General features: G+C 38.6%; 3 protein-coding genes across 4 annotated transcripts; 2 read left to right on the top strand and 1 right to left on the bottom strand.

Moving 5' to 3' along the window:
- Nucleotides 1–864: 864 nt before the first annotated feature.
- LOC144060839 (transcription factor Dp-1-like) lies at nucleotides 865–10314 on the top strand. Its single transcript, XM_077580713.1, has 13 exons — nucleotides 865–1022; nucleotides 1826–1920; nucleotides 4154–4237; nucleotides 4336–4402; nucleotides 5199–5320; nucleotides 5838–5959; nucleotides 6042–6207; nucleotides 6312–6458; nucleotides 6530–6598; nucleotides 7861–8012; nucleotides 8126–8292; nucleotides 8363–8438; nucleotides 9143–10314. Exons 3-13 carry the CDS (start codon nucleotides 4226–4228, stop codon nucleotides 9279–9281), a joined length of 1239 nt encoding a protein of 412 aa, XP_077436839.1. The 5' UTR covers nucleotides 865–1022; nucleotides 1826–1920; nucleotides 4154–4225; the 3' UTR covers nucleotides 9282–10314.
- Nucleotides 10315–12000: 1686 nt separating this feature from the next.
- LOC144060819 (rhodopsin kinase GRK1-like) lies at nucleotides 12001–16994 on the top strand. The gene is made up of 7 exons (XM_077580674.1): nucleotides 12001–12933; nucleotides 13719–13846; nucleotides 14453–14610; nucleotides 14684–14767; nucleotides 14961–15085; nucleotides 15157–15358; nucleotides 16304–16994. Exons 1-7 carry the CDS (start codon nucleotides 12235–12237, stop codon nucleotides 16591–16593), a joined length of 1686 nt encoding a protein of 561 aa, XP_077436800.1. The 5' UTR covers nucleotides 12001–12234; the 3' UTR covers nucleotides 16594–16994.
- Nucleotides 16995–18025: 1031 nt separating this feature from the next.
- LOC144060712 (protein-lysine methyltransferase METTL21C-like) lies at nucleotides 18026–21645 on the bottom strand. 2 transcript variants are annotated; one of them, XM_077580486.1, is made up of 5 exons: nucleotides 21616–21645; nucleotides 20233–20309; nucleotides 19967–20112; nucleotides 19583–19700; nucleotides 18026–18646 (listed from the first exon to the last, which is right to left on the bottom strand). In XM_077580486.1, exons 2-5 carry the CDS (start codon nucleotides 20285–20287, stop codon nucleotides 18249–18251), a joined length of 717 nt encoding a protein of 238 aa, XP_077436612.1. In that variant the 5' UTR covers nucleotides 20288–20309; nucleotides 21616–21645; the 3' UTR covers nucleotides 18026–18248. The 2 variants fall into 2 exon arrangements, with proteins under 2 accessions (XP_077436612.1, XP_077436613.1); XM_077580487.1 differs by having other exon boundaries at nucleotides 20191–20309.
- Nucleotides 21646–24843: the final 3198 nt, after the last annotated feature.

Raw genomic sequence — 24843 nt, forward strand, 5'->3', positions numbered from 1 at the left:
TTTCAAATAAAAAGTCAATCTAGGTCGTGACAAAAATTTTGCTCGTAATTCTTGGATGCTTACTTGCGGAAAACTTACTCTTCTACCTTTGTTCCTGTCTTCTCTCGTTCCTTCTTTCCATCCTGCCTTTTCCGTCACACCTTTTTATTTATGCAGCCAACCTTCCGTCACTTAAACTTTCTTTTCTGGCTTCCTTCTTTACATCCTTCCTTTCACCTCAGACCTTCTTCTTTACTTCCTATCCTTGTTCCATCCCTTCTTTTGCTCCTTCCTGCATCAAGATGTACACTTTACTTTCCTTCCTGACCTTCTGTCTCTCCTATATTTTCTGCGCTTTTTTATTTCCTTCCTTTTATTAAAAGTGTTTCTGCTTTCCTTTCTTTGGTACCTGTTCAACACTGCTTTACCGCTTCCTTTTTTCTTGATGCAAATTGTTTATTCACAATAGTTGTAAAAAACAACATTTTTCTGTACCTTTTAGCTTGTTAGAGGGGGGATACACCCTGAAATTTTTGTCAGTTACAGGGCCAAATATACAGTAAATAAACAATCATTCACACCTATGGACAACTTTAATATTCAACGAATTTAAAATGTTTTTGGAATGTGGGCGGAAGCCCAAGTACCCGGAGAAAAACTCCACGAAGAACGGCTGGAGACAAAATTCCTACCTGGTACATATATATATTTCAGAAAAAAAGGATTATTCAACTAAAACATGGTAACCCAAAAATATCTTATCTAGCCTTCAATGGAACGTACAACGCTGCTATACCACCTCCTCTGCAACAGGTGGCAGTGTCCTCCATATCTAACGTACGTCGTCCAATCAGAACGTCGTTCTAGATAGTAGGCGGGGCTAGTTTGTCTGCTGCGCTTTCGTCCCACGGAAAGCGTCCAATCAGAGGCAACTGAAGCCAGACACCGCCAAGATCAGATTGTGAGTCGCGCTGCTGTAGCAAGGCTAGCGAAGAGTGGATAAGAAGAAGCTAACAACACTTGCTAACTTGTGGAGTGCACCGGTAAGGACGTGTTTTAACTCCTTTCTGACCTTGCCGCCGATATTTTTTTTTTGTGACACTGTTCGGAGACTCTGTGGACGTTATAAAACAACTGGGCGAAGACCGCCAACCGAGTTTAAAAAGCTAATTCCGGTGGTCTTGTCGATGACAGCTGTGCTTAGCTGGGTGCTAGTTCTAGCCCTGTCGGCTAACAAAGCGCCGGTGGCTCTTCATTGGCGACCGCGAGTTAGCAACTTGCTAACAAACAGTCATCGCCAAGCCACCAGTGTTGGTAGTTTTCACTAAGTACTTGAGACTACTTTCTACAAGCAACCCACCCTTAAAAGGTGCCCGAGTTGTGATCTTAGAGTTTCGAATGCGTGACTATTTAACGACGAAGGAGTGCAACACAACTGGCTTCCTGAAAGTTGTTAAAACAAAGTAGTAGTGTAGAATGCGGACTAGCAAAACCCAATGTTAAATTGGCAATGAAGCTGTATTGATGTTTACATAAAAACCGCGCAAGACTATTATATATATATATATATATATATATATATATATATATACATTATTATGAAGTTGTAGAATCAACGGGCCACCATTTGGCGTTGACAGGTGTGCATATGGCGAGTATGATCAACCCCGCATCGACCTATTGAAACTATTTTCGTGTTACACATTGTATGTTTTGTTTCTTCCTGTCGTACACGCAAATAAAAAAAAAAACAACAAACCAAATATATAAACATGAAATCATTCTCCCGACAGCATGCTCCCAAAGTATAGTTTGACTTTGCTCGCAATGTTTCCTGTTTGCTAAGGATTTAGACCTCCTCTTCCTCCGCTCTCAAATGCCAACAACAACGGTAGCCGTCGAAGCAGCAGCAGCAGCAGCAGCAGCAGCTCTTGTACACTCGTAAGTGCACACAATCTCGCCCGCTTTATCCCCCCGTTCATCCGAACGCTGGCCCAAACGGCTCACCGACTGCTCGACTTTCGTGGCGAGGGTGGGGGGGACCGGACTAACGTCGCCCAGAATCGCTTTCAAAGCGTGTGTTTAGCTCATTAGCTAGCAGCGGGGCTCTATCCAGCCACGGTGGGTTAGCGGGATCAGTTAGCTAGCCGCACCTCAACAAAAGAGTGCACTGATGGGGGATACGGGCCTAGTGTTCATAGTCGTTCTATACAATTGTCGGGATGCCATTTTTTTGGGGGGGCCGTGTTAGTTGGTGTACGTGAAGTTCTTGTGTTTTGTTAATACCTGTAGCAGAAGTTCGCCTTCTCTCTTCCTTGTGTAGGCCTTGTGCGCTCACAACCACGAAAAAGTTCATAACCTCTTTCCTATGCCACCACACTGGGTTCATTCTTTTCAACGGAGATCCAAACATGTGGTTCGGATCCAAAAGTTGTTGACGGTCAATTTTTATTGGGTCTGGGTTTAATGATTTAAGCTATTTGACTATCAGGCACACAATTTCTTTGGAGAAATGACTTGCCACTTTTTATAGTTGCATTAAGTTTTATTGTTATATATATATACACACACACCGTACCTATGTTTATTTTATTGAGTTTTTGTCCCAATGGCAAAAAACTTTTTGTAATTGAGCTGAATTAGTTTGCTTGTATTTGCACCCTTTTCTACCACTGGGCTCTGAGATCTACACAATAATAGTGCTCAAATTACATGCACTATTAAAAAATGTTTAGCTTTGTTGGGGGATCCAATTAGAAATACTCCCCTTATGATTTTCACACTTTTACACTCAGCAATACAGGGAAGTTCAAAAGATTCAATTAATACCATGATATGAATTTTAGACTGTATCGCTAAACCCTCAGTCTCCGTTTGAAACAGTTAAGTCTGGAGCAAAAATATGGGGAACAATATTTACATCATACATTTATTTGCAAAGAACATGTACATTAGTACAAAATGTAAAACATTTTTTTTGTTAAAAATTATTTTTTACATTGACTATTACACAAAATTTATAGATGACAGCAAGTAGTACAATAGCTCTTGCCTTAACTTAAACCATTTTCTAAACTTTGAAAACAGACTCACACAAACTCTTTAGTGTCCTTGAATTATTAAAGTAATAACTTAATATTTTGATGGTATGAAGTCATTTTCTGTCGTGTTTGTAAATGTTACAGTACATTGTGAATATTGTACTGAAGCTTGATTTGAAGAAAATAGCAATATCGAATTGAAATCACAATATTTGTGAGAAAATCTCAATTTTTCCCCCCCCTAAAATCGTTCATCCCTGTACTCTAGGATTTTTTTTTTCAGCAGCAGGGGCAGGGGATCTGGGGAACTGTGTCAGTGTAAACAAATGACACTTGACTAGATGGATAGATAGATAGATTGTAGTTACTTTTAACACGCAACTTGTATCTTAGGTTTTCATTCAAGTAAAAAAAAAAAAAGGTCTGTATCTCAACAAACTCGTAAGTTGAGTCACTATGTCAAGGCAGCACGGTACTAATATGTTGCTTACTTGAAACAGTCTTTATTCGAAGTACTGTACGTTAAGTTTAGTAGCTGCCTAGAATTAAATTAATTAAATTAAACAGATTTGACAAAATGTAACTTGAGTGAGCCCAAACGCTACAACACGGGTGTGAACCTAAAGGCGAGGGGGCTGATCCAGCCCGCCACATCATTTTATGAGGCCCCTTGCCTACTTTGTTTCTTGCTAAATTCTACACCTAAACGTCCAAACTGAGCCATGAATGGTCCTTATCTGAGCACACGCGATGTCATTTTCAGTCCTATAGCAAGTGGCAAAATGTGTTTTTTAAAGGTGTTCTTTGTACATGAAAATAATGAACGTATCACGTTAGTTATAGACAAAATATTATCTTCTTACTGCTGAAAATGGCAAAATGAGTCTTTATCCCTTTAACATTATTGTCCAGGCATTGCAGAACTTTGGTGTTCTGTTCTTATGTTGCGCCGCTAATACTACCTGAGAAAATAGGACATTTATGTGTTAGTGGCTGGGTTCTGTGTAAAAGACAAAGGCAGGTAAATGCTGCAATTTCACACGATCTTCGTTCATGTTAAACTATTAATTTTCACATAGAACATTAAAGTTGTGCTTGCTATCTATAATCTAACCGTCTGTGTATCTCTTAAGGGTCTGAATAGTGAAACAGAAGAAGAAATCCCTTTCCAACTGAGGCTCAGCTTCCCCCGGTCCTTTGGGATCATGGCTAAAGATGTAAGTGACTACACACCCATGTCATGACATGAAGACATGACCTACTTTGTATGATTGGATTATGAGGGGATATTATTTGACATTTCTGTCATTTGCAGGCTGGTCTAATGGAAACAAACGGAGAGTTGAAGGTTTTCATTGATCAGAATCTGAGCCCCAGCAAAGGTAGAAGCTGTTTTTGAAATTCATTTTTGCAACACTTAAAAAAAACTTACACGCTCAAAAATCAATTACAGTGGAACCTTTAAAGCTGAAGTCTTGAATACATTTCAAAAGTTGCCTAAAAAGTAAAAAACAAACTGAGAAATTGGAATTACTGACTTTCAACTAGGAAAATTACTACTCGAAGTTACCTCAACGTCACTGATGTAACACAACAGTGATGATGTGAATCTAAAACATCATCTAAAAGATACAACCTGTATTTATTGATTATGCTCGATACCTGAATTTATAACTACTTGTTTGACGTGACAACTGGTATGATGCCTGTTGCTCTAATGCTAAACATGCTTCTTGAGGTTGTCAGCCATGTTATTTGTTTACTTTTGATAGATTCTGCTTTACAGCACTTTGGATTGCAGCCACTGTGACGCATGCTTTCATGAAAGATCTCTGCATATCTGACACTGCACAAAATTAAGCACCGGTAATAAAAGTAGAACATAATGTACACCGAAAAGTGGCCTGTGTTAAATCCATAAAGTGGGGTACACATATTCCGGTAATCAGGCTAGTAAATTGAATCATTTTCCCTCCACTGCGATCAAGTCAGTAAATACCCTATTAACGTATACCTCAAAGATTATTCTCCTGTGTCCTTGAGTGATTTTTTTTTAAATGACTTTTTACCCCCAAAAAGATTGTGTTCAATGTTATAAGTTCCACTATATTTGTGTCTTCTATCAGCACTTGAACAACAGTACGGACTGATTGCACGTACTCTCACGTGTCTTGTTAGGTGTCCTGTCTTTGATTGCTGTCCAGCCTGCCAGCGTCCCCATGGCTAAGCAGCTCCTGCCCAAAACGCTTGGGCCGTCCAATGTGAATATTGCTGCACACATGCAACATTTGCCACACATGGTAAGTCCTCATTGCCACATAATATTGTCATCGATATCACCATCAATAATAGACGCATACTGTATACAGTATGCCACACAGGCTAATAATCAGTGGCTAATAATGCACAGATCTGCTCGCCGGCCTTCTTTGCCATGTCTTGCTGTTGTGTAAGCCCCCTCCATTATCATTGTGAATGTGACCTGGCGGGAGAGTAGCTGGGAGTTGATCCTAAGCTTATCAACCTCTACAGTCAGCAGGATTACATCCATCATCCCATTATATACATGGAATGTATACATCATGAAAATCAGCTTAGATATCACCTTAGTAAGGAATCCGGTGTCTTCTTTCACAATGTCTCCGTTTTAGCACAAGTGAAAGTTGTCAACCCTGTTATTGGTATTTGAGTGACACATCACCTCAATCTTCCAAATACTGCTTGGTTGTGTTAATTGTCATGCAAGTACACAAAATAACTTCTTAAAGTAAATGTTAAATGTTGAGAAGTATATTATTGCCCCCTTTTCTTTTCCAGGTGATTGGAACACCTCAGAGGCCAACTGTATCCAATACTATACTGGTGAACAGCCCACACACACCCAATTCCCAGTTCCTCACTCAGACTCAACCTTCTGATGCCTCTCCTTGGTCGTCAGGGTAAGTCCTCAAAAGATTGGCGAGGAGTTCTTTTACTTTTGCAAACCACAGCATGAGCCGATGAGCACACTGATGTTTGCAGGAAGCGTGGCAAGAAAGGCGAGAAAAACGGGAAGGGCTTGAGGCATTTCTCCATGAAAGTGTGTGAAAAGGTGCAGAAGAAGGGCGTTACCACGTACAACGAGGTGGCAGATGAGCTGGTTGCAGAATTCAGTTCGGGCGACAACCTCATGTCACCCAACGACTCGGTAAGAGCTGCAGCTCCAGAATGATGCAAACCTACACAACTCAAACTGGGAACTACAAGGTACTCTTTATCTCGCTGATGTTTGAAATTGTTTTTCCCGTTTAGCATGTATATGATCAGAAGAACATCCGGCGGCGTGTGTACGATGCCCTGAACGTCCTCATGGCCATGAACATCATCTCCAAAGAGAAGAAAGAGATCAAGTGGATCGGCCTGCCCACTAACTCAGCGCAAGAGTGCCAAAACCTTGAGGTACTGTTAGGACTCTCACCGCATGTCACTTCTGTGGTGTCTCTTTTGTAAGTAATTTTTGTTGATGGCAGGTGGAGCGACAGAGGCGGCTTGAGAGGATCAAACAGAAACAGGCGCAGCTTCAGGAGCTCATACTACAGGTAGGGGTGGCTAAGAGCCATGTTTCCACATAGCTGTAACACAACTGCCAAATGTTAGGGATCATCCGTATTTTGTTTTGAAATCACTTAAAACCAACTGGCTACACTTATAATCATGCCTTAAGCATTTGCTTAGGATACCTCGCGGTTGCCTCCCTGGTGAGGTGTCATGGGGAAGACCCAGGCCATGCTGGGAAAACTAGCTGGCTTGGGAACACCTCCTTCATTTGGCAGGAAAAACTGGACAAAGTGGCCGGCTTCCCTTCTTAAAATGCTTCTCCTGTGACCCGACCCCTAGCTAGATGTCGAACCCAAGATTTCGAAGTGTGCTGATTCGATTTGAACACCAACAGTCAACGCTATAATATGGAGCTCATTTGAAAATTTCTTAATAGTAAACACTGTTTTAGTGAGTTAAATACAAACTAAGAATATTCATTTCATTATTTATATGGCACTTTCACAATAGCTGCAGCTGTAAAAGATAAATGTGAGATGCATCATTGTTCAAGATGCAAGGGTTAAAGCTGGGGATAAAAAGTAGTAGCTTTACGGTATATAAAAAATGTGTGTGTTACACAGACTAATAATGAACTAGCCGTGCCGTGGGCTGATATTAGATTCAATAGATATGATAACTGAGAAAAAATATTGTTGTATCACGGTATTATGATTACAGCTCTAAAATGACCTTTTTTGAAATATTTGGTTGAAGTCAGCACATCTCTACACCCCCAATTGAACAATCTACTGTATTTAGTTTTTAAGCAAAATATAATATAATACAGTATTTGGTACAGAAGAAACGTTTACCATGTTAAGTTTAAATAAGTAAGTGTTGACATTCTTCTGTTTTAATTCTTAGTAAATCACATTGTTCCATCACTGGTGAGCTCTTTTTAGAACAGACCTGTGGGCCACTCATGTTGTCCTTTGGCCTAATTAGTACCCACTGAGACCATTTTTTTTAAATTTTAATTTGTTTAGGAGTGCATATTTATCAGAGCAAAATGCATCTCGGTAGTGTCTTTTTGGTCTTGCTTCTACCGTCAACCTCTTCCTCCCTGCCTACTGGTCTCTACTTGCGCGGAGAAGAAAAATCAGTAGAGGCAATTAACTTCAGGGACGGCTCATTTACTCAACTCTACAATCAGCCAATCATGCTTTACCTTGCTTAGATGTTCCCTCAAAACAAATAATGTGCTGTAGTGTTACTATAGTGATCCATTTTCAGTTGTTCAAGGCAAACTGTTGTGTTGCAGCAAATAGCCTTCAAGAACCTGGTTCAGAGAAACAAGCAGAGTGAGCAGCAGGCAAACAGACCTCCACCACCCAACTCCATCATCCACCTTCCCTTCATCATCGTCAACACCAGCAAGAAAACCGTCATCGATTGCAGCATCTCCAATGACAAGTGCGCCATTTAGTGACCACACACGACGACAGCACTTTCCGTTTGGACAAATGTATCTGTGCATGTGCCTTAAATAACATTCGTTGAAGATATTTTCTGTTCTTGATTGGCAGGTTTGAGTACTTGTTCAACTTTGACAGCATGTTTGAGATCCACGATGACATCGAGGTACTGAAACGTATGGGCATGGCTTGCGGTTTGGAGGTGGGCAAGTGTTCGCCGGAGGATTTGAAAGTGGCACGCAGTCTGGTGCCCAAAGCGCTGGAGCCCTACGTGATCGGTCAGTGCCACACGTCGCTTCTATTTCACATCAAGAGTCACGGTTTCACATGACGTCTCTCCTTCTCCAGAGATGGCAAAGGGCCCCATCAGTAACGTCTACATCACTGGGGGGTCCTCAGCTAACGGAGCCCGTTACACATCCAGGTGAGAGGCATTTCAGTTTTATTTTTAGCTTTTCCCCCTTGCAGTTTGTCCTTTTGTCTTTTAAAATTCCCTTCCAACTATTTGAATTGTTGGAGGTAGTTTTAATTAGCCATAAATGTCACTGATAGAACAAATGTGTTTTGCCCATACATTTCCTTGAATAAACTTTAATAATGTCTTAAATTGACCATCGTTGTTTGCCAAGGACTTTGGACTATTATGCTATGCAGTAAATTTAATAACTTTTTGGAAGGAGCCAATCCCGTCCCCTACGATTGTTGATGCAAGCAGTCAGTGAGCCTGAAAAAACAAAACAAAATGTTTTTTTGGGAAGGTTTTTAGGGTGTCATGACTTGGTAAACGAAGGATATGCAAAACATGCTTATGAATAGTGGCTGCTAGAGGATAATGCAATGTGATTGCAGAAACTACAATAACTTTATAATTTATTGTTAAGTTATTTACAATAACTAAAAACTTTATCATATAATTTTTATTAAAATAAACAAAATATATTCATAAGAAATCTAAAAACTGACAATCCTTTGTTTGTTTTGTTCCAAAACGCAAAAAAATCTAAAGATTCATGCCTTTCATTGGCCATCAACCATAAAAGTGATAGTGGTCCATTCGGGTGCCTGAGGGCATAATTTTTATTTTTTACAAATTGTCTAAACATGAACCTCTTTTTGTCCATTGTCTAGTGATGGCTGCCCTGATGGCACCATGGCATCCAGCTCTAACGACTCTCACTACAGCGGCTCCCGCGTGGAGACCCCGGTGTCTTACATGGGAGACGACGATGATGAGGATGACTACGACGAGAATGATGACGATGACTAACCTGTGTTCGCCTTGCCACTCCAATAAGCACAGTCTCTCAAAAGCGCCATCATGAGAACATAGAACCCCAAACCCCCCCCACCCACACACACACACACCCTCCCACCTCTTACACCCTTTCCCCATGCTCTCTCCCATGCCTTTTTTTTTTCTGTCTGGCTTTCTCAGGGCTGTAGATGAGTATTGAAAGAACGAGGGGAGCCGTGCGTGAGGTGCCCCCTTGCCTGTTGAATCACTTGCACATGCACTGCAGTTCTGGAGGAGAGTTTTGTCCCCTGGAACTGCAGCGTGTGGCCTGACCTAAAAGCTGAATGAAGTCTTTGTGTGTTTAGCTCGTTTTTCTCTAAGCCATCCGATAAGAAACAAAACCATAAAAAATACTAATGCTGTTGGAGAATGAGAAAAAAATAAAGTTTGTATCGTTATGCCACTGTTCCCTATGGCAACACAATCTTTAATGTTCAACGATGGTCAAAGTATTCGCTCAAACAGGTCGCCATGTTTTCCCGATAAAGTTGGCATCCTATGATGGGGCTCCATTATACATTTTGTTTTGTTCTGGGCAAGAGGTTGATGTTTCTTCCATTTCCCACTCAATTGAGCTGGCTTCCTTTTGTTTTTGTAGGCAGCTGCTCAATTTACCTTATTTGCTAGTTTTTTTTGTTTTGTTTTTGTATGTCGCAGTTAATTCTCATGAGCGCCCTGTTTAACACCTTGGTAGTGTTTACAAAGTTAATGGCACCAGCAAGGTAATGTTTTCATAACCCAGGTTCTTGATAGGTAAATAAGCTTTGTTAATGACATGTTATGAAGTCTGTTGATGATTGTAGCTTATAGTATCCTTTAGAGGCCAGTGATATTGATACTAGACCATCTGACATTATCCATGTAACTGTGTGGTTGTGTAGGTCTTTGTATACTCCCATCAAAGATCTCCCTTTCAAAACTGAGCAACACCTGTACTGACTTCTTCCAAATACCTTTTTTCTGTATTCTAATATAAGTTTTCAAATTAAATATAGTTTTAAAAGTTTCTGGAAAATGGTCTGAGTAATTTGCAAAAACAAAACTGGTGTCAGTTAGGGATGGCTGTTATAATCCAAGTAAGAATTGTCTTGTGAATCAATTGTGTGGGACTTACTGTTGATTTAGCGACAACCTTTATATGGCAGAGACTTGGTTTGTTCACTCTAGTTTGCTGTCTAAAGGAAAACATCACCATCATTCTGATCTCTACACAGAACATGTACCATCAAGTTCAGAACATTCAGAGAGATTTTGACAATCCATAAATGATTGATTTCTAATTTTCCCTTGTCAGTCAAGTAAAGTACCCTCTTGTCGATCCCTAGATCAAATTTGTGGAGTGCCATAAGGCTCTCATCTTGGTCTTCCCGGAGTAAATTGACAATGGCAATTTGTTAGGGGGCAAATCCCTGGTTTTAGTCTTTAATGGCCTAAATTTTTAATTTACTAACCAAGATGGTCCAGTATGAAGACATTTATAATAAAAGGAAGAAAAATATATGCAAATTTTATTTTTTAGTTTGAATAAAATTATTAGTGTGATAACATCAAGGTTATTTTAGTTAACGAAAAATGAAAATAAAATAAAAATGTGTTAACGAAATTAAAACGAAAATGCTTTTAAAAAAACAAACTAAAACTACATTTTAAGTTTACAAAACTAAAACTAATTGTAGCAAAAATGTCCATTGTAGTTTTTGGTAATTAATTTAATGCATGAGCCTTTGGGGATGATTTCAAATGTCATTTTAAGTAGATTTATTTTGATATTAACCGGAATAAGGACGTTTGAAAGTATGTCACGCAGAAGTGACGTCATCTAGCAGCAGCCAATAGAAAAGCACCTTCAGATGACGTCGGCGACAATTTTTCTTGCTTGACTTTTGGCTCCAATGGCTCGGCTTGCCTGCTTTTTCCATTTAATTCAGCCGAAAGGCAACATTAGGTAAGAAATGCATTACTTTTGGTGTTTTTTAAATATTGCGAACAAGTAATACCCCTTAAAAAAATAATAATACTGAAACTAAAACTAATAAAAATTAACAGACCCACTCAGAAAACTAATTAAAACTAAGTTTAAAAATCAAAACTAACTACAATGAAAATTCCGATACATTAATAACCCTGGATAATGGATATCATACACAAATTATTCATAATATGGTGCTTTATAAATAAATCAACTTTGCAACAATACAGACATTGCTCAATGGCTGATGCATAATTTTTGACTAACTGTAAATGCAGTATATATCTTTAAATGCCTTTTTAGCTAAACACCTAACATGTCACCACTTTCCATTGAGTTATCTCTTAATGCAAGAGTACAACAAAACTAATACAATCCATAGACAGTGTGATGTAAAATTTGACGGACAAACTACAGGTTCATGGTATTTTTACCACCAGCCCTGAAACTTAAAATTTGAAATGTTTGTCACTGTTCTTCTGGTGTATGTTTGTCCATCTAACAATGCAGAAGCTTGCTGTATTTTTTTTGCAATTTGAATCTTATAACTTGGAACCTCTACTCCTAATGCCACGTTCTCTGAGGCCAATCAAATGCTGCCCCCAAATGTAAGATGACTTTAAATTTGACTCTATTAGTTAACAGGATATTTTTCAGTAGTCCTGACCTTATGTAAGATCACAATTAGGACGGACTCAATTTAAGGCGGTCTAAAACCTCGTTGTGAAAGCGTCCCCTGCAGCCAGTGTTGCCCTGTTCCAGTATGTGCTCGCACTCATTGTCTGGGGCATCGGGGTGTTAGGGGATTACTGAAAGGTGTTGACTCAGGTGTGTGCGTGTGTGTGCGCACAGTTGTCGGGTCTGCCCAGAGCGCTGGTTCAGATACCGGCACCATTCCTCTCCCTGGTCTCCTTCCGCCTTGCCATGTACCCCTTTTGCGTGGCCTAAAAATCAAGCATGGATATCGGGGGGCTGACCACTGTGGTGGCGAATTCCGCTTACATCAATGCCCGTGGCAGCATCGATGGCTCGAACCCAGCGGCGGCTCGAGACAAGAAGTATCACTCCCGCCTCAAGCTGCCTCACATCACCGTGTGTGAGGACCTGAAGGACACGCTGGATTTGGCTTTTGACAGCGTCTGCGTGGAACAGCCCATCGGAAAACGCCTCTTTAGGGAATTCCTGGAAACCAACCAAGAGTACCACGGCGCTTGTCGCCTGTGGCGGGACATTGAGGAGTATGACCTGGCAGAGGATTCGGATCGAGCAAAGAAGGCCTCGAAGATTGTCCAGCGCTACATGGACGCCTCGGCCAAATATTTCTGCCCGTTCCTCTCTGAGGACATCATAGCCAAGGTGAAAGAGGGCCGGGAGGCTGTAGGTGATGACTTGTTTGCGGCAGCTTTGGCCACGACTCTGGACTACTTACGAGAGGCGCCCTACGTGTTCTTCCTGGAGAGCATGTACCTGAAGAGGTTCCTCCAGTGGAAGTGGCTGGAGATGCAGCCCATGGACGCGGACTGGTTCCTGGACTTCCGCGTGCTTGGCAAAGGCGGCTTTGGTGAGGTGTCGGCATGTCAGATGAAAGCCACGGGGAAACTTTATGCCTGTAAAAAACTCAACAAAAAGAGACTGAAGAAACGGAAAGGCTATGAGGTACGTTCTATCTATTTTCTACCACTATTGTCTAATGACATTCGGTGCAAGAGCTGTGTCACAAATGCAGTTTACGAAGATAATTCTTATTTTGTTATTGACCCTTTCGCTTTATGGTTGTCGTTTTTGGAAATGTCAGCTTTACAGATGCCATGTTTGCTATTCTCACTGGCACGGACCTAAAATAACGTATGGTAATAAGCGTACTGGGTTAGGGTTACCGTATCCCCTATTTGCTATAGCCTACCGTTTAGAACCTGGAACCTTGCCCACTTGACTTTGGGTGAATCAAAACCCTGGACTGGTCAACTTTCATTCACGGGCCCGTAAAGACATACAATCATTATTCACATCTTCAGTGAGTGATGCAAAATAGCAACATTGCTCTCCTTGTGTATCTTATAGTTTTGAATATAATGTAGCCCACGTAAGACTCCATAATAGACCTTTATCCATTTAATAATTGTATAGCCCTTTTGTTTTGAGGCTACTGCACGTCAGTCATATATTCATTGTGCAGATCGTAACTTATTTCTCTGTTCCAAATGTTTTAACTTCTGTTGCTTCTGCTAATCATATTTGTCCCTACCATAGGCGCGGTATTAAACCCTAAGACAGGGATTGAGTGATTAGTGGGGGCTTTACCGAAAAGCTCCTCTGAATGGAACTGCTTGGCACAGTTATATCTTGCCCTTGACTTGTCTGAAGCCAATGATGACAAAGTGCTTCAAGCTCCACATCGGCGAATTGTATTTTCAACCAGCTTCTCCTTCTTCCTCCACTAGGGGGCGATGGTGGAGAAGAGGATTCTGGAGAAGGTCCACAGTCGCTTCATTGTGTCACTGGCTTATGCCTTCCAGACAAAGGAGGAGCTGTGTCTGGTCATGACCATCATGAATGGCGGCGATCTAAAGTAATTTCATATTCTGAAAAGCTCAAATAATGCAATGGGCCTGGTATCAACTTTGTGTAAATGCCTGTTACTGTATTTGGGTTTTCTAGCCAACATTTCCACACTTCCTGGTCACGTGATCAAATAGGAAGAGAGAGAGAGAGAGAGAGAGAGAATACTCTACTCTGGTAATGCTGGAAAACTGCAGAATTTTAACCTAGTTTCAGTTTTTTCTAAAAACTTCATCAACCAATTTCATTTAAAGCTACCAAATTGTTCTGATAATTGATATGACAAAGGTCTCATAATGCTTAAAGCCATTTAAACAGACAGATTTCCTGGCAAGATTGCATCAAATCATGAAAAGTTGTCTTGTTTGTTTCGACAGGATGACTACTGTATAAATCTGTTTACAGTAGAGACTCTCATTCATCCGTGTCATTTCATTCTCAGGACTTTGACACGATCAAAACTGGACTGCTCTGGTTGTCTCAGAAGACGTTTAGCCTCTCATTCTCATGCAACAAGGCACCAGTTCTAAAACAACCAGAACAGTCCATTTACATTATGCAACTCATTTTAAGATATTGATCTCTAATGGTTACCTGCTGTGTCTTTTCCTTGAAGGTACCACATCTATCTGGTGGATGAGAACAATCCGGGTTTCAATGAACAGAGAGCCAGTTTTTATATAGCTCAGATCATTCAAGGCATGGAGCATCTGCACCAGAAGAGAATCATCTACAGAGATCTCAAACCTGAGAACGTGCTCCTCGACAATGATGGTAACGCTCAAGATTAAGCACAACAGTAAATGCCTCTCATTGTCATATTAATGATAGGTGTATCTGTTGGTAGGCAATGTTCGTATATCTGATCTTGGGCTCGCTGTGGAGTTGAAAGAAGGCAAAACGATGACCAAAGGCTATGCCGGGACACCAGGTAACTCTTGAAATGTCATCTTCAAATACATCTACATTTTTTTTTTTTTAAGAGGCCTCCACTCTAGTAAATGCATCATCACTGGTGAGCAATTTGAAGTAAACATACTGTTAAGTTAGATCCTTTTAAAACTAAAATTAGCATGATGATTCCAAAATGGTTTGACATTGTGTCCCCCTTTTGTGTCTTGCAGGCTACATGGCTCCAGAAATGCTGAAAGGAGAAAAGTACGACACATCTGTCGACTATTTCACCCTCGGTGTGACCTTGTTCGAGTTCCTCGCCGCCAAGAACCCCTTCAGGAACAGAGGAGAGAAGGTTTGCTTGCTGTATTTTCAAATCCAATCAAACCGCGTTTGACGTTGTCATTTGTTTGACTTTTTGTTCAGCTTGAGCGTGAGGAGATGAAAGAGCGAATGCTGACCCGGGAGGTGACCTACACGGACAACTTTAGTGAGAATGCCAAGTCTCTGTGCAACGGGCTGCTGGCTAAAGAAGTCGATAAGAGGATGGGTTTTAAAAACGGTTGCTGTGACGAAATCAGAGCGCACCCCTTTTTTGGTGACATCAACTGGAGGAAGCTGAATGCAGGTACACTCCCGTCCAATATGTCATTTCCCCCTACTTTGTACACTCACATTGTGAAAGCTGAATCAAATATTTTGTTTACCTTAGCGACTATCTATAATCTACTATATTGATATTGAATAGGAATTAGCAAGTAACGATACCAGGTATCAGTATTGGGGCAATACCTGGCCTTATTTTAAGGTATCGGTGCCTCTTGTGGCTATTTTATGAACAGAAACTACAAATTAGAAATTCAGAAGAAATGAGAACATTTCTATTAATTTCTCGCAATTTTTTTTTTAGGTAGAACTAGGATGTATAGGTCTTTAAAATTACTGTATCTTTCATAGTTTTGTTTTTTATTAGTGGTATTGATACATATTATCAGTATCAGTATCAGTGAGAGTTGACTACTCATGCTAGTATCGGTCTGGAAAAAAAGTGACAGGGTGGTAGGATGTTTGTTATGATTCCAAAAATATATTATGATTAAAACAAGGTATAATTTGTGTTTATTTCATGACAAACAGATCACATTATATTCATATTTAAGTCTATGTATTTATATATATTTTAAACATTTTAACTGTGCAGTGTTAATTTATTTATATTTTATAATTATGCCACATTCTTATTATACTATTATTATTATTAGTGTAAAATGTATTTCTTAATTATGAATAAAACTGAAAGTTGTAAAAATATATTTTGTGGGATGTTAATGGCATAAACTAAAAAAAAATCACACACACACACACACACACATATATATATATATATATATATATAACATTAAAATTGATAAATTAGAACATTTCTGATTTGCATAATCTGGTTGTTATAATTATAAATGTGTTTCTTTTTTTTACAACAAAATTTTTATTTGAATACACCTTGTTGAGTTGAATTGAGGAATTTTACAGACTAGGAAACAAGTAAATGAAATCAATCAAATCCCCTCCGCAGGCATCGTGCCCCCTCCGTTCATTCCCGACGCCAGGGTGGTGTATGCCAAAAGCCTGGACGACGTGGGCGCCTTCTCCTCGGTCAAGGGCGTCACGCTGGAGGACCCGGACAGGAGCTTTTTTGACGAATTCTCCTCGGGCAACATCCCGATCCCCTGGCAGGAAGAAATGATAGAGATGGGCATTTACGGCGAGCTCAACGTATGGGGCCCCGAGGGTGGGGTCCCCAACGACCTGCGCAGAGAGTCCATACTGGAGCAGCCCAAGTCGTCCACCTGCTGTGTGTCCTAGTGGCTCACTCGGCTGTGAGGACTGAAATGCTCAGGACAACTTTTCTTTTGTGGGAGCAACAGTGAGGCAGATCGCCAACCGGGAATATCAGTCCATGTAATATCCTATCAGGTCCTCATTATGTGTTTCTGTTTCTCGTGCTGCCCTAATGCAACATTTTTCAAAGTCATCTTTTTGTTTCTTAGTAATTGCTGTATTCTGCTCAATGACATGCTGATGATGGATAATCCAAAAATGAAGGACCAGATGGAAAAATACTGTATGATTAATAATTTCTGTTTTTGGGCACAGTAAGGAAAATTTCCATGTAGGAAAAATGTTTTGGGCAGGTTTTAAACAACAACAACATATGTAGCATTTATTGAATTGTGTTAAATAAAACTCGGGATTAGAGTGTGGAACTTGTTTTTATTTCTTCCGTAATGTGAAATGAAATCATTAGCACTTGTTTTATGAGGACATACTTCAAGTATTTGTTCCTGCATATTTTAATTTAAACTTTATTGGGAATATATAGAATTTTATTTGCATAATCTTTCTTTTTTTGTGCTTCAAATTACAACTTTCCTTTTGTAGATCGGAAATACTTTTCGTAATAGCCCTACATTTTATATTATATTGTAACTTTATTATTGTAATTTATTTGTTTAATTATTTTTGGGGAGGTTAAATAATATTCTTTTTACTTGCAACCACTTTACAACTTTGTTGTAAATATGATATGTAATGTATTACGTGTTATTTTTGTAACTTTTGAGTTTTTTTTCCCTGGCAATCCAACTTCATTCCTGTAGCAACTTGTTTCATAATAATCAGACTTTATTTTAGTAGCTTAACAACTTTTTTTTGTCTCCATAATATTGGAACGACTCTTGTGAAATTACTGTACAGCACCATAATAGTCCAACTTGAGTTTTTGTGCGGCTTTTTTTTCTGATAGTGCGACTTAATTTTTTTTTCACCTGTAATTTTGCAACCACACGTTTATTTTAATATTACATCTTAACTATTGCAACTGAGTTAAGTTTTTTTTCTCTTTTTTTGAGTGGGGTGTGTGTGTGTGTGTGTGTGTGTGTGGGGGGGGGGGGTTCTGACGTGATTCCCTTCATTTAATTTATTTATTTTTGTTAATGGTTGTATCCATATAATATTAAATCCCTTTTGAAGTAATATTGCAAGCTTATTCTTGTCGCAATGTACCTTTATTTGTTGTAGAATTCTGACTTAATTTTTTCTAATTTTGTAATTTAAAAAATGTATTCATCCATCTGAATTTAGTCTTGTAACATTGCCCCGCCCCCCCAATTAAAACGTTACTCCTGTAAATGTTACATTTTTTCAGAATATTATGACTAAGTATAAAAACAAGTATATGTAGATTTTAAAGTTTTTTTTATAGTTTAAGTCAACCACCAAAATTGTTTGACACAAAAGTGCATCATGAAGCTTCTTTTTCCCATCACTATTGATCACTTCTAAAAAGATTCATTAGTGACAGCTCTAGTTATTAATAATCAAAGGCGTTCGTTTATGTGAAGACATAAATCATGTTAATTTCTCACAATAATTGGAAAACATAAATACCACATTGTTTGCAAAACCCCTGTTTTACTGTAGCAAAAGCACTATAAGTATCGGACTGTCCTTTCCGATCGTCACTCCTTGGCCGTGGCCTTGTAAATCCTCACTTCCTGCTGCGGGAACTCTGCGAGCAGAGTGGCGTGGAAAGTGCTGAGAAAGCGCTCGGTGAAGCTCACGTCTGACTGGAAGCGACCTTTGTTGGCCCACAGTAGCGTGGTGCGTCCCCCTGGCGGACAGAAGTGGCACATTGTGTCCAGCAGCCGGTTCAGGCCTCCGTGGTGGTAAACCACGTCTGCTGCTAGCACGTAATCGTAGCGGTGGGACAAACGAGGGAAGTCTCGTTGGAGGTGGTGACCCCAGGTGAGGGCCGTCACTTGCGGCGTGTGTCGGGAACGACCCTCGGTGTTCCGCATCAGGTTGAAAGACAGATTTGGTAAAATGGCGGGAAGATCTGTAGCTGTCACACAAGCACCTTCGTCAGAGAAGAAGAAAAATGTGGTGGTTACATATTGTAATGTTATACTGTAGAAATACATTTTTTTGTTTTTAAAAAGAAAATATACTTCGTTTTCTAGATAATAGTGTATCCTTTTTTTTAATCATAGGTGTCATCACCATATTGTGATAAGATTGATAATGCAAAATATTGTCATCACATGAACATTAGGTCTTTATTATTTTAACTTTGCAACATTTTTGTGAAATATTATGTTTTACAATATTAGAAATATAACTTATAGTAACTTTTTTTCGGGGTAGGAGGAATGAATACGAAGTTTGTGAGTTTTCATAAAACACTGTTGCCATGGCAACGCGCTATTAGCCAGGACACTGTTCTTGAGAGTCTTGCACGAAAACTTTGCATACACATCAGGCCTGGCAAAATATCAATTTATTTGTTTATAGTGCGATTTAAAAAATTCAAAATCTCAGTAGTGGCCCCCTACACATTTTTGACATAGCAGCCCAGGTTGTGCGTTGCATTTTTCTAAGATCTGCAAACAGTTGGAGATACAGTACTGTACATGTAATACAATGTTCCCTCGCTACTTCGTGGTTCAGTTATTGCGGATTCACTCCATTGCGGATTTTCTGTTGTGCCCAATTTGTGACATTTATAACCCTGTTTTTGGTTAAGGTAAGCCATTGTAAGATTAAAAAGAAAAACTTTTAAAAACTGCAAAAAAGTTTTGGACATTCTTCATAATATTACCGAGTCTCATGAACTTTACTGAAGCATCCGCTTTCAGCTGTGACGAACGATGAGTGCCAAATATACTCAAAAACAATAAGGGATATAAAGAGCCATGGGATTATGAGCGCAGGTTAACTTAACAATAAACAATACGTCTTGCCTGTGTCATGAAATGGATTAATTTTCTATATGAAATGGCAATACAGATCGTACCAAGCAAGCTGGCCACTACTGACAGTAAACCAGTGCCTGCTCCAATCTCCAGTACCGTTTTGTCCATCAGGTTGACCTGCTGCTGGTTGTTCTCCAGGTAGTGACACAAAGCTATGGCCTAGACATCAAAAGCAAAACACAAATCATTCTCATTTGAAATTCAAAATGCTCAGCTCATTCAATTCAATAATGATATTCAACATACCCACAATTCCACATACAAAATTATATTTTCTTCTTCTTCTTCTTCTTACGATTATTATTATTATTATTATTATTACTACATGTTTGTTGTTTTTAGGATGTCTGGAAGGGATTACTTAATGTGTTTCCATTCATCTCAATGTGTAAAGCAGATTTAAAACATGAGTATTTTGAACTCACTCCAGGCCAGACGAGTGCGCCGAAGCTATCCGTGGACTCCCGAATGCTGATGCGATGACCTGCGAAATTGAAAGACTCCATTTGCAGTGCATCATGAATGCTGGATTCCCAGACACGCTGCTTGTCCACCGCTGTCACGTTCCAGTCTGACGACAACCCAACAAGAGTCCAAAGTCAACATGATAGCTGACATGAGATCGAAAATGCATACTGGATCTGCGTGCCATCAATGGTGCTTCTCGTCCTTCCTTTGTGGATCTCATCACCTTCCATGTTCTCCTTCACAGGTTTCTTTCGAAGGACCATCGGGCTTTCCTCCATTTCCTTTTCCTCCACTTGAAAACTGCAAAGGCGCATTTCCATCACTTGAGTTGATTACAGTTAGATGCTGTGCAACACTTTTTTTCCAATATTCAGAATGTGTTTTTGTAATTTTACAACATTGACATAGAAATTTTACACCATATAATATACTTTTAAATATTAACAGCTAGTTTGAGTAATTTTTTAATGCAGTAGTCTGACTTGACTTTAGCCTCAATTTAAAAAAAGAAAAAGAAAACAAATCTGACTTTATTCTATAACAAATTCTCCCCCCCCCCCCCCCCACTGTATTCTCAATATACTTTGAAAAAATAAATAAAAATGATAATATGACTTAATTCTTGAATTTACTTTTTTCAGAATATTGAATAAAAAAAAAGAAGTCTTTATTCATGTGACCTTACAAGAAGCTACAGTATTTTGGAGGCTAATATTGTGACTTCATTCTTGTAACCCTTCAATTCTTCTTTTCTTTATTTCATTGTAAGTGTATGATTTTTCTTGAACTTTCTTAAGAGTATTTAAATCTAAGCATTTATTTATATTATTTACACAATATTCTTCCCTTCTTCTTGTAATTTTGCATATTTCTTTTTTAATCATCTCAAATGTAATCTTGTTGAAACTGATTGATTTTTCCCCCTGCAGTATTCTGACTTTAGTCAATAAAGTAGTAAGCAATGAAATTGTTTCTTTTCATATTATCACAACTTTTCTCCTAAATTTACAATTATTTTAGGGTGAAAAAAAGACATCCTGGGATTTTCTGACTTTTATCTATGACTATTCTTGTAAGTTTAGGATTTACATAACTAATTTTCATTTCATTTTCATTACATTTTTTAATCATTATTTTGCTGTTACAACTGATCTTTTACATTTATGTTTTTTTAAGTAACATGATTTTATCCTCATAACTTTAAGCTTATTATGTATGTACTGTATATATATATTTATATACAGTATATAAACCCGACACTGTTCATCCTCCCATTTGTGTTTGTTGCCGAATCTCAGAGACAAACATTGCATTGACGATTTATGCATTCATTTTAAGCCCACAAAAAGCCTCGACGGTTTGGGAATGAACTGGATTTAGTGTGATAGTCTCTGTAGTCGCCACTGGACCCCCCACAAACACAGCTGCTTTAAGCCCCCCACATCCATGTCAATGACTATTTATTTACAGTGTGATCACTGACTACAGTTACTGGCCTTGCAAAGCAATTAATAGCACATATAAAACATCATCTCACTTGTCACGATTAGCCATACGATGCATTACAAGTACTCCTTGTGTGCATAATATGTAAAATGAAACATACCTTTATTGAAGCAGTTGAGCAGAATATTCCTCCTGTTTTTTTGGCTCTGACTGAGCCTCTCGCCCTTGTTCTCGTGTTTATAGGCTGGGACAAAATCATGGGACACGCCCCTTACCTCCGCCAGGGAGCGAGGAGGCTTCATCGTCATTCATCAACATCGTCATTTATCCTCATCGTCATCACCATCATCACCACCATCACTATATTTTAAAGATTTAATTTTAACATTAATATTTGTATTAGTAGTAGTATTTCATGTATTTCTTTTTAACATATAATTGTAATTGATTTATTTATATAATGTACTATAATGATGAATCATCATCATCATCCTCCTCCTCCTCCTCATCTCCATTATTATATTTTTCCCACTGTGTTAACAATGACAAAAAATCATTAGCATCTTCATAAAATAATATTAACCTTTTTTTTGAGAATAACCAAATATCTTGAGGCACCATATGGCAAAGTAAGACAACATGATTGTTCCATATTGTACAAAAATAGTGCTATATAAATCTGATGCATTATATTATTATCATTATTATAATTATTGTTAATTGACAAATTGACAATAATTTACAGTTATATAAATATATTCTATTACAGTATACTTTATATATCCAGTACGGTGCATTTTCTGTAACTTTCCCCTGCAAAAATGGTTACTCTATACTATATTACCAAAGATGGGCGAGTACTGATACCAGGTATCGGTTTAGAGCCAGTAGCAGGCCATTTTTTGAGGTATCAGTACTCGCGATGGCTCCCTCTTGTGGTTATTTTATGATCAGCAACTAGAAATTAGAAATAAGAAGTACAGAAAATTGCTATTTAGTTCATGCAATTTTAAGGAAAATTCTATTTTGTGATATGTACAGTAAGTCTTTATTTAAAATAATCTGTCATTGTTTTTGGGGAAAATGTATGTATCAAGTAGCCTACTAGTTTACTCAAGAGTTGAGTATAAATATGCTAAATTCACACTATCATTTCTTTCATTGACTATCAGAAAAATAAATGCGTTTGCAATTACAAATAAAATGTTTCCTATGTTAACTATAAGTACAACCATTACATATCTTGCTGAAAGCCTTGGGACACAACCTGTATAGCTGCACTATAAAAGCTTTAGTTCATCCAGTCATGGCCTGTGACGCTAAACACATAATCTGTGAGGTTGTTGTGTCAGATCCACACATGTCATCTAACAACATCAAATGTCTGGATATGACAGATGGCAAGCATTATCATCATCATCATCATCATCATCATCAGTGAGTTTCACTCGGTCCCAGTCATGGAAATGGCATGTGTAATAACCAGTCAGGGCATTAGCAGCTCTCGTCCTCTAGAGGATTACAGGCAGCTCTATTTCAATTGTCCGCTGCCGCATGAAGACTGATTTACTGCCACACACACCAAAAAAAAAGCCCATGCTGTTTTAATTGCTTAGTTGTGATAAACCAACAATACACGTTTCTATAAATATGTTTGTCATAAATCCTGCATAAAATTCACCGCAATGGAATCATGGTAGACGGCAGGGGTGGGCAAACTTGGCTGTGCTGGAGTCTATACCGGCTGAATGTGGGCGAGAGGCGGGGTACACCCTGAAATGCTCGTCAGCCAATCGCAGGACACCTGAGAATATTACAAATAAATTGAATGAAAATGAACCAATAGAAATCAAACATTGAGTTTGAATTGGGTTTCATCGGGAAACTTGAAGAAACAAACTCATGAAACAGGCCTAGACACACACAAAAAAAGATGGTATCCCTTGACCAAGGTGTGTCCTCTCATCAGGTGTCTTCAACTTGTAGCCTAATCAGTCAGTCGACCTATTAAAAGGGTGACAAGTAGGGGAGACCGTGCTAGTTGTGTCACGGGTAAGTTGTCACATTGGAATGTTCTTCTCCACCAGAGGGCGCTACGAAAAAGTGGAATACTAGTTTTCTTTGTATAAAGGGTCAGGGGTTGTGTACTGTCTGAGAAGAGAATAGCACATTGTGAGTTGACATGAGTGCCAGTTATCTGTTTTGCACAACCCAAAGTAAAAAATGGCAACTTCATATATTTTGATACAGGCGTCAAACAGACAAATTCATTCTAGCAGCAGATCATGAGGACTTGTAAGAGGAGAGATTCAGGCACCTTGTTACTCAGTCACTGCTCTGTTTTAATTGTTGACAATCACACTTTATTTTATGCCGGGAAAAAATGTATATATAATGTAATGCAAGTAATAGAGAAAGAGTTTAGGAACATTATGAAGTGGTTCAACGCCACAAACAAAATATTATATATTGTTATATTATTTTGTTATAGTTTTTTCGTTACTCTTTTTTGTTATATATAATAGCATTTGTTTTAATTCTTGCATTTAAATGAGGAATTTCGAAACGCCGTTGCCACATAAATGTCAACATGAAAAATGCACATTTCTTTTTGATGCATATTGTTTTATTTTGTGGTTGTATTATGGTACACTCAAAATATCTGAAGTAATAGCTGCCGTTCATCTAAAGTAATAATACAGTCGCTAAGATGCATTTACAGTACATAATTTTTCTTCCAACATTCATATTCAGCATAACACTCGTAGTAACAAGAAGCATTCGCTTTAACACTTTCACATGTTATTGTTTTTAAACAGACATCATCCGAACATAATGTAGGCTATGAACTATGAAGTCCTAACCAAATAACGACCTCCAATTTGTTGTAATAGCTTCATTGTTTTAGCCTTTGCTGACGTCGTTGGGGTCGTCATGACAACCAGAGAATTATTCCAGGCTACCAGACAACAGTGCAGTGATGATGGAAAGAAAAACGAGTGCTAAACATTCTAGTTAGGTTTGCCTGCTTGCAATACTGTAGTCTACAGTCATATGTACTCCACGGCTCTGATTACACTTGTACTATAGTACCACCATGTGGACGCAGATGAGAAGTGCAACCACTGTCACCAATGTGTAATCTGTTGCATTCTCGTGTCCAACCTGGATTCTTCTTTGCTTGATAAAGCAATAAAATAAAATAAAATAAAATAAAATAAAATAAAACACAAAAAACAAAAAATACAAAAAAAATACTAAAAATAAATAAATAAATAAACACATTTAAAAAAAAACAAATAAAAAAAAAATATATATATATACTGGCATAAAAAAAAATATACAAAACGTATACAATGGTGCAATATAAAACTACAAATATTAGGAG

The sequence above is a fragment of the Vanacampus margaritifer genome, chromosome 11 (assembly GCF_051991255.1).
Source record: "Vanacampus margaritifer isolate UIUO_Vmar chromosome 11, RoL_Vmar_1.0, whole genome shotgun sequence".
Lineage (NCBI taxonomy): Eukaryota > Metazoa > Chordata > Actinopteri > Syngnathiformes > Syngnathidae > Vanacampus > Vanacampus margaritifer.

Excerpts from the sequence above, each read along its gene's own strand:
- LOC144060839 (XM_077580713.1), top strand. Across the intron at positions 6,599-7,860 it reads TTCAGGAGCTCATACTACAG|CAAATAGCCTTCAAGAACCT; the intron begins GTAGGGGTGGCT and ends GTTGTGTTGCAG. Across the intron at positions 8,293-8,362 it reads GCTGGAGCCCTACGTGATCG|AGATGGCAAAGGGCCCCATC; the intron begins GTCAGTGCCACA and ends CTCCTTCTCCAG.
- LOC144060819 (XM_077580674.1), top strand. The coding sequence starts at position 12,235 with ATGGATATCGGGGGGCTGACCACTGTGGTGGCGAATTCCGCTTACATC. Across the intron at positions 14,611-14,683 it reads CGTGCTCCTCGACAATGATG|GCAATGTTCGTATATCTGAT; the intron begins GTAACGCTCAAG and ends ATCTGTTGGTAG. Across the intron at positions 15,359-16,303 it reads CTGGAGGAAGCTGAATGCAG|GCATCGTGCCCCCTCCGTTC; the intron begins GTACACTCCCGT and ends TCCCCTCCGCAG.
- LOC144060712 (XM_077580487.1), bottom strand. The coding sequence starts at position 20,287 with ATGGAGGAAAGCCCGATGGTCCTTCGAAAGAAACCTGTGAAGGAGAAC. Across the intron at positions 19,701-19,966 it reads GCGCACTCGTCTGGCCTGGA|GCCATAGCTTTGTGTCACTA; the intron begins GTGAGTTCAAAA and ends TTTGATGTCTAG. Across the intron at positions 18,647-19,582 it reads AGTAGTGGCCAGCTTGCTTG|GTGCTTGTGTGACAGCTACA; the intron begins GTACGATCTGTA and ends TCTCTGACGAAG.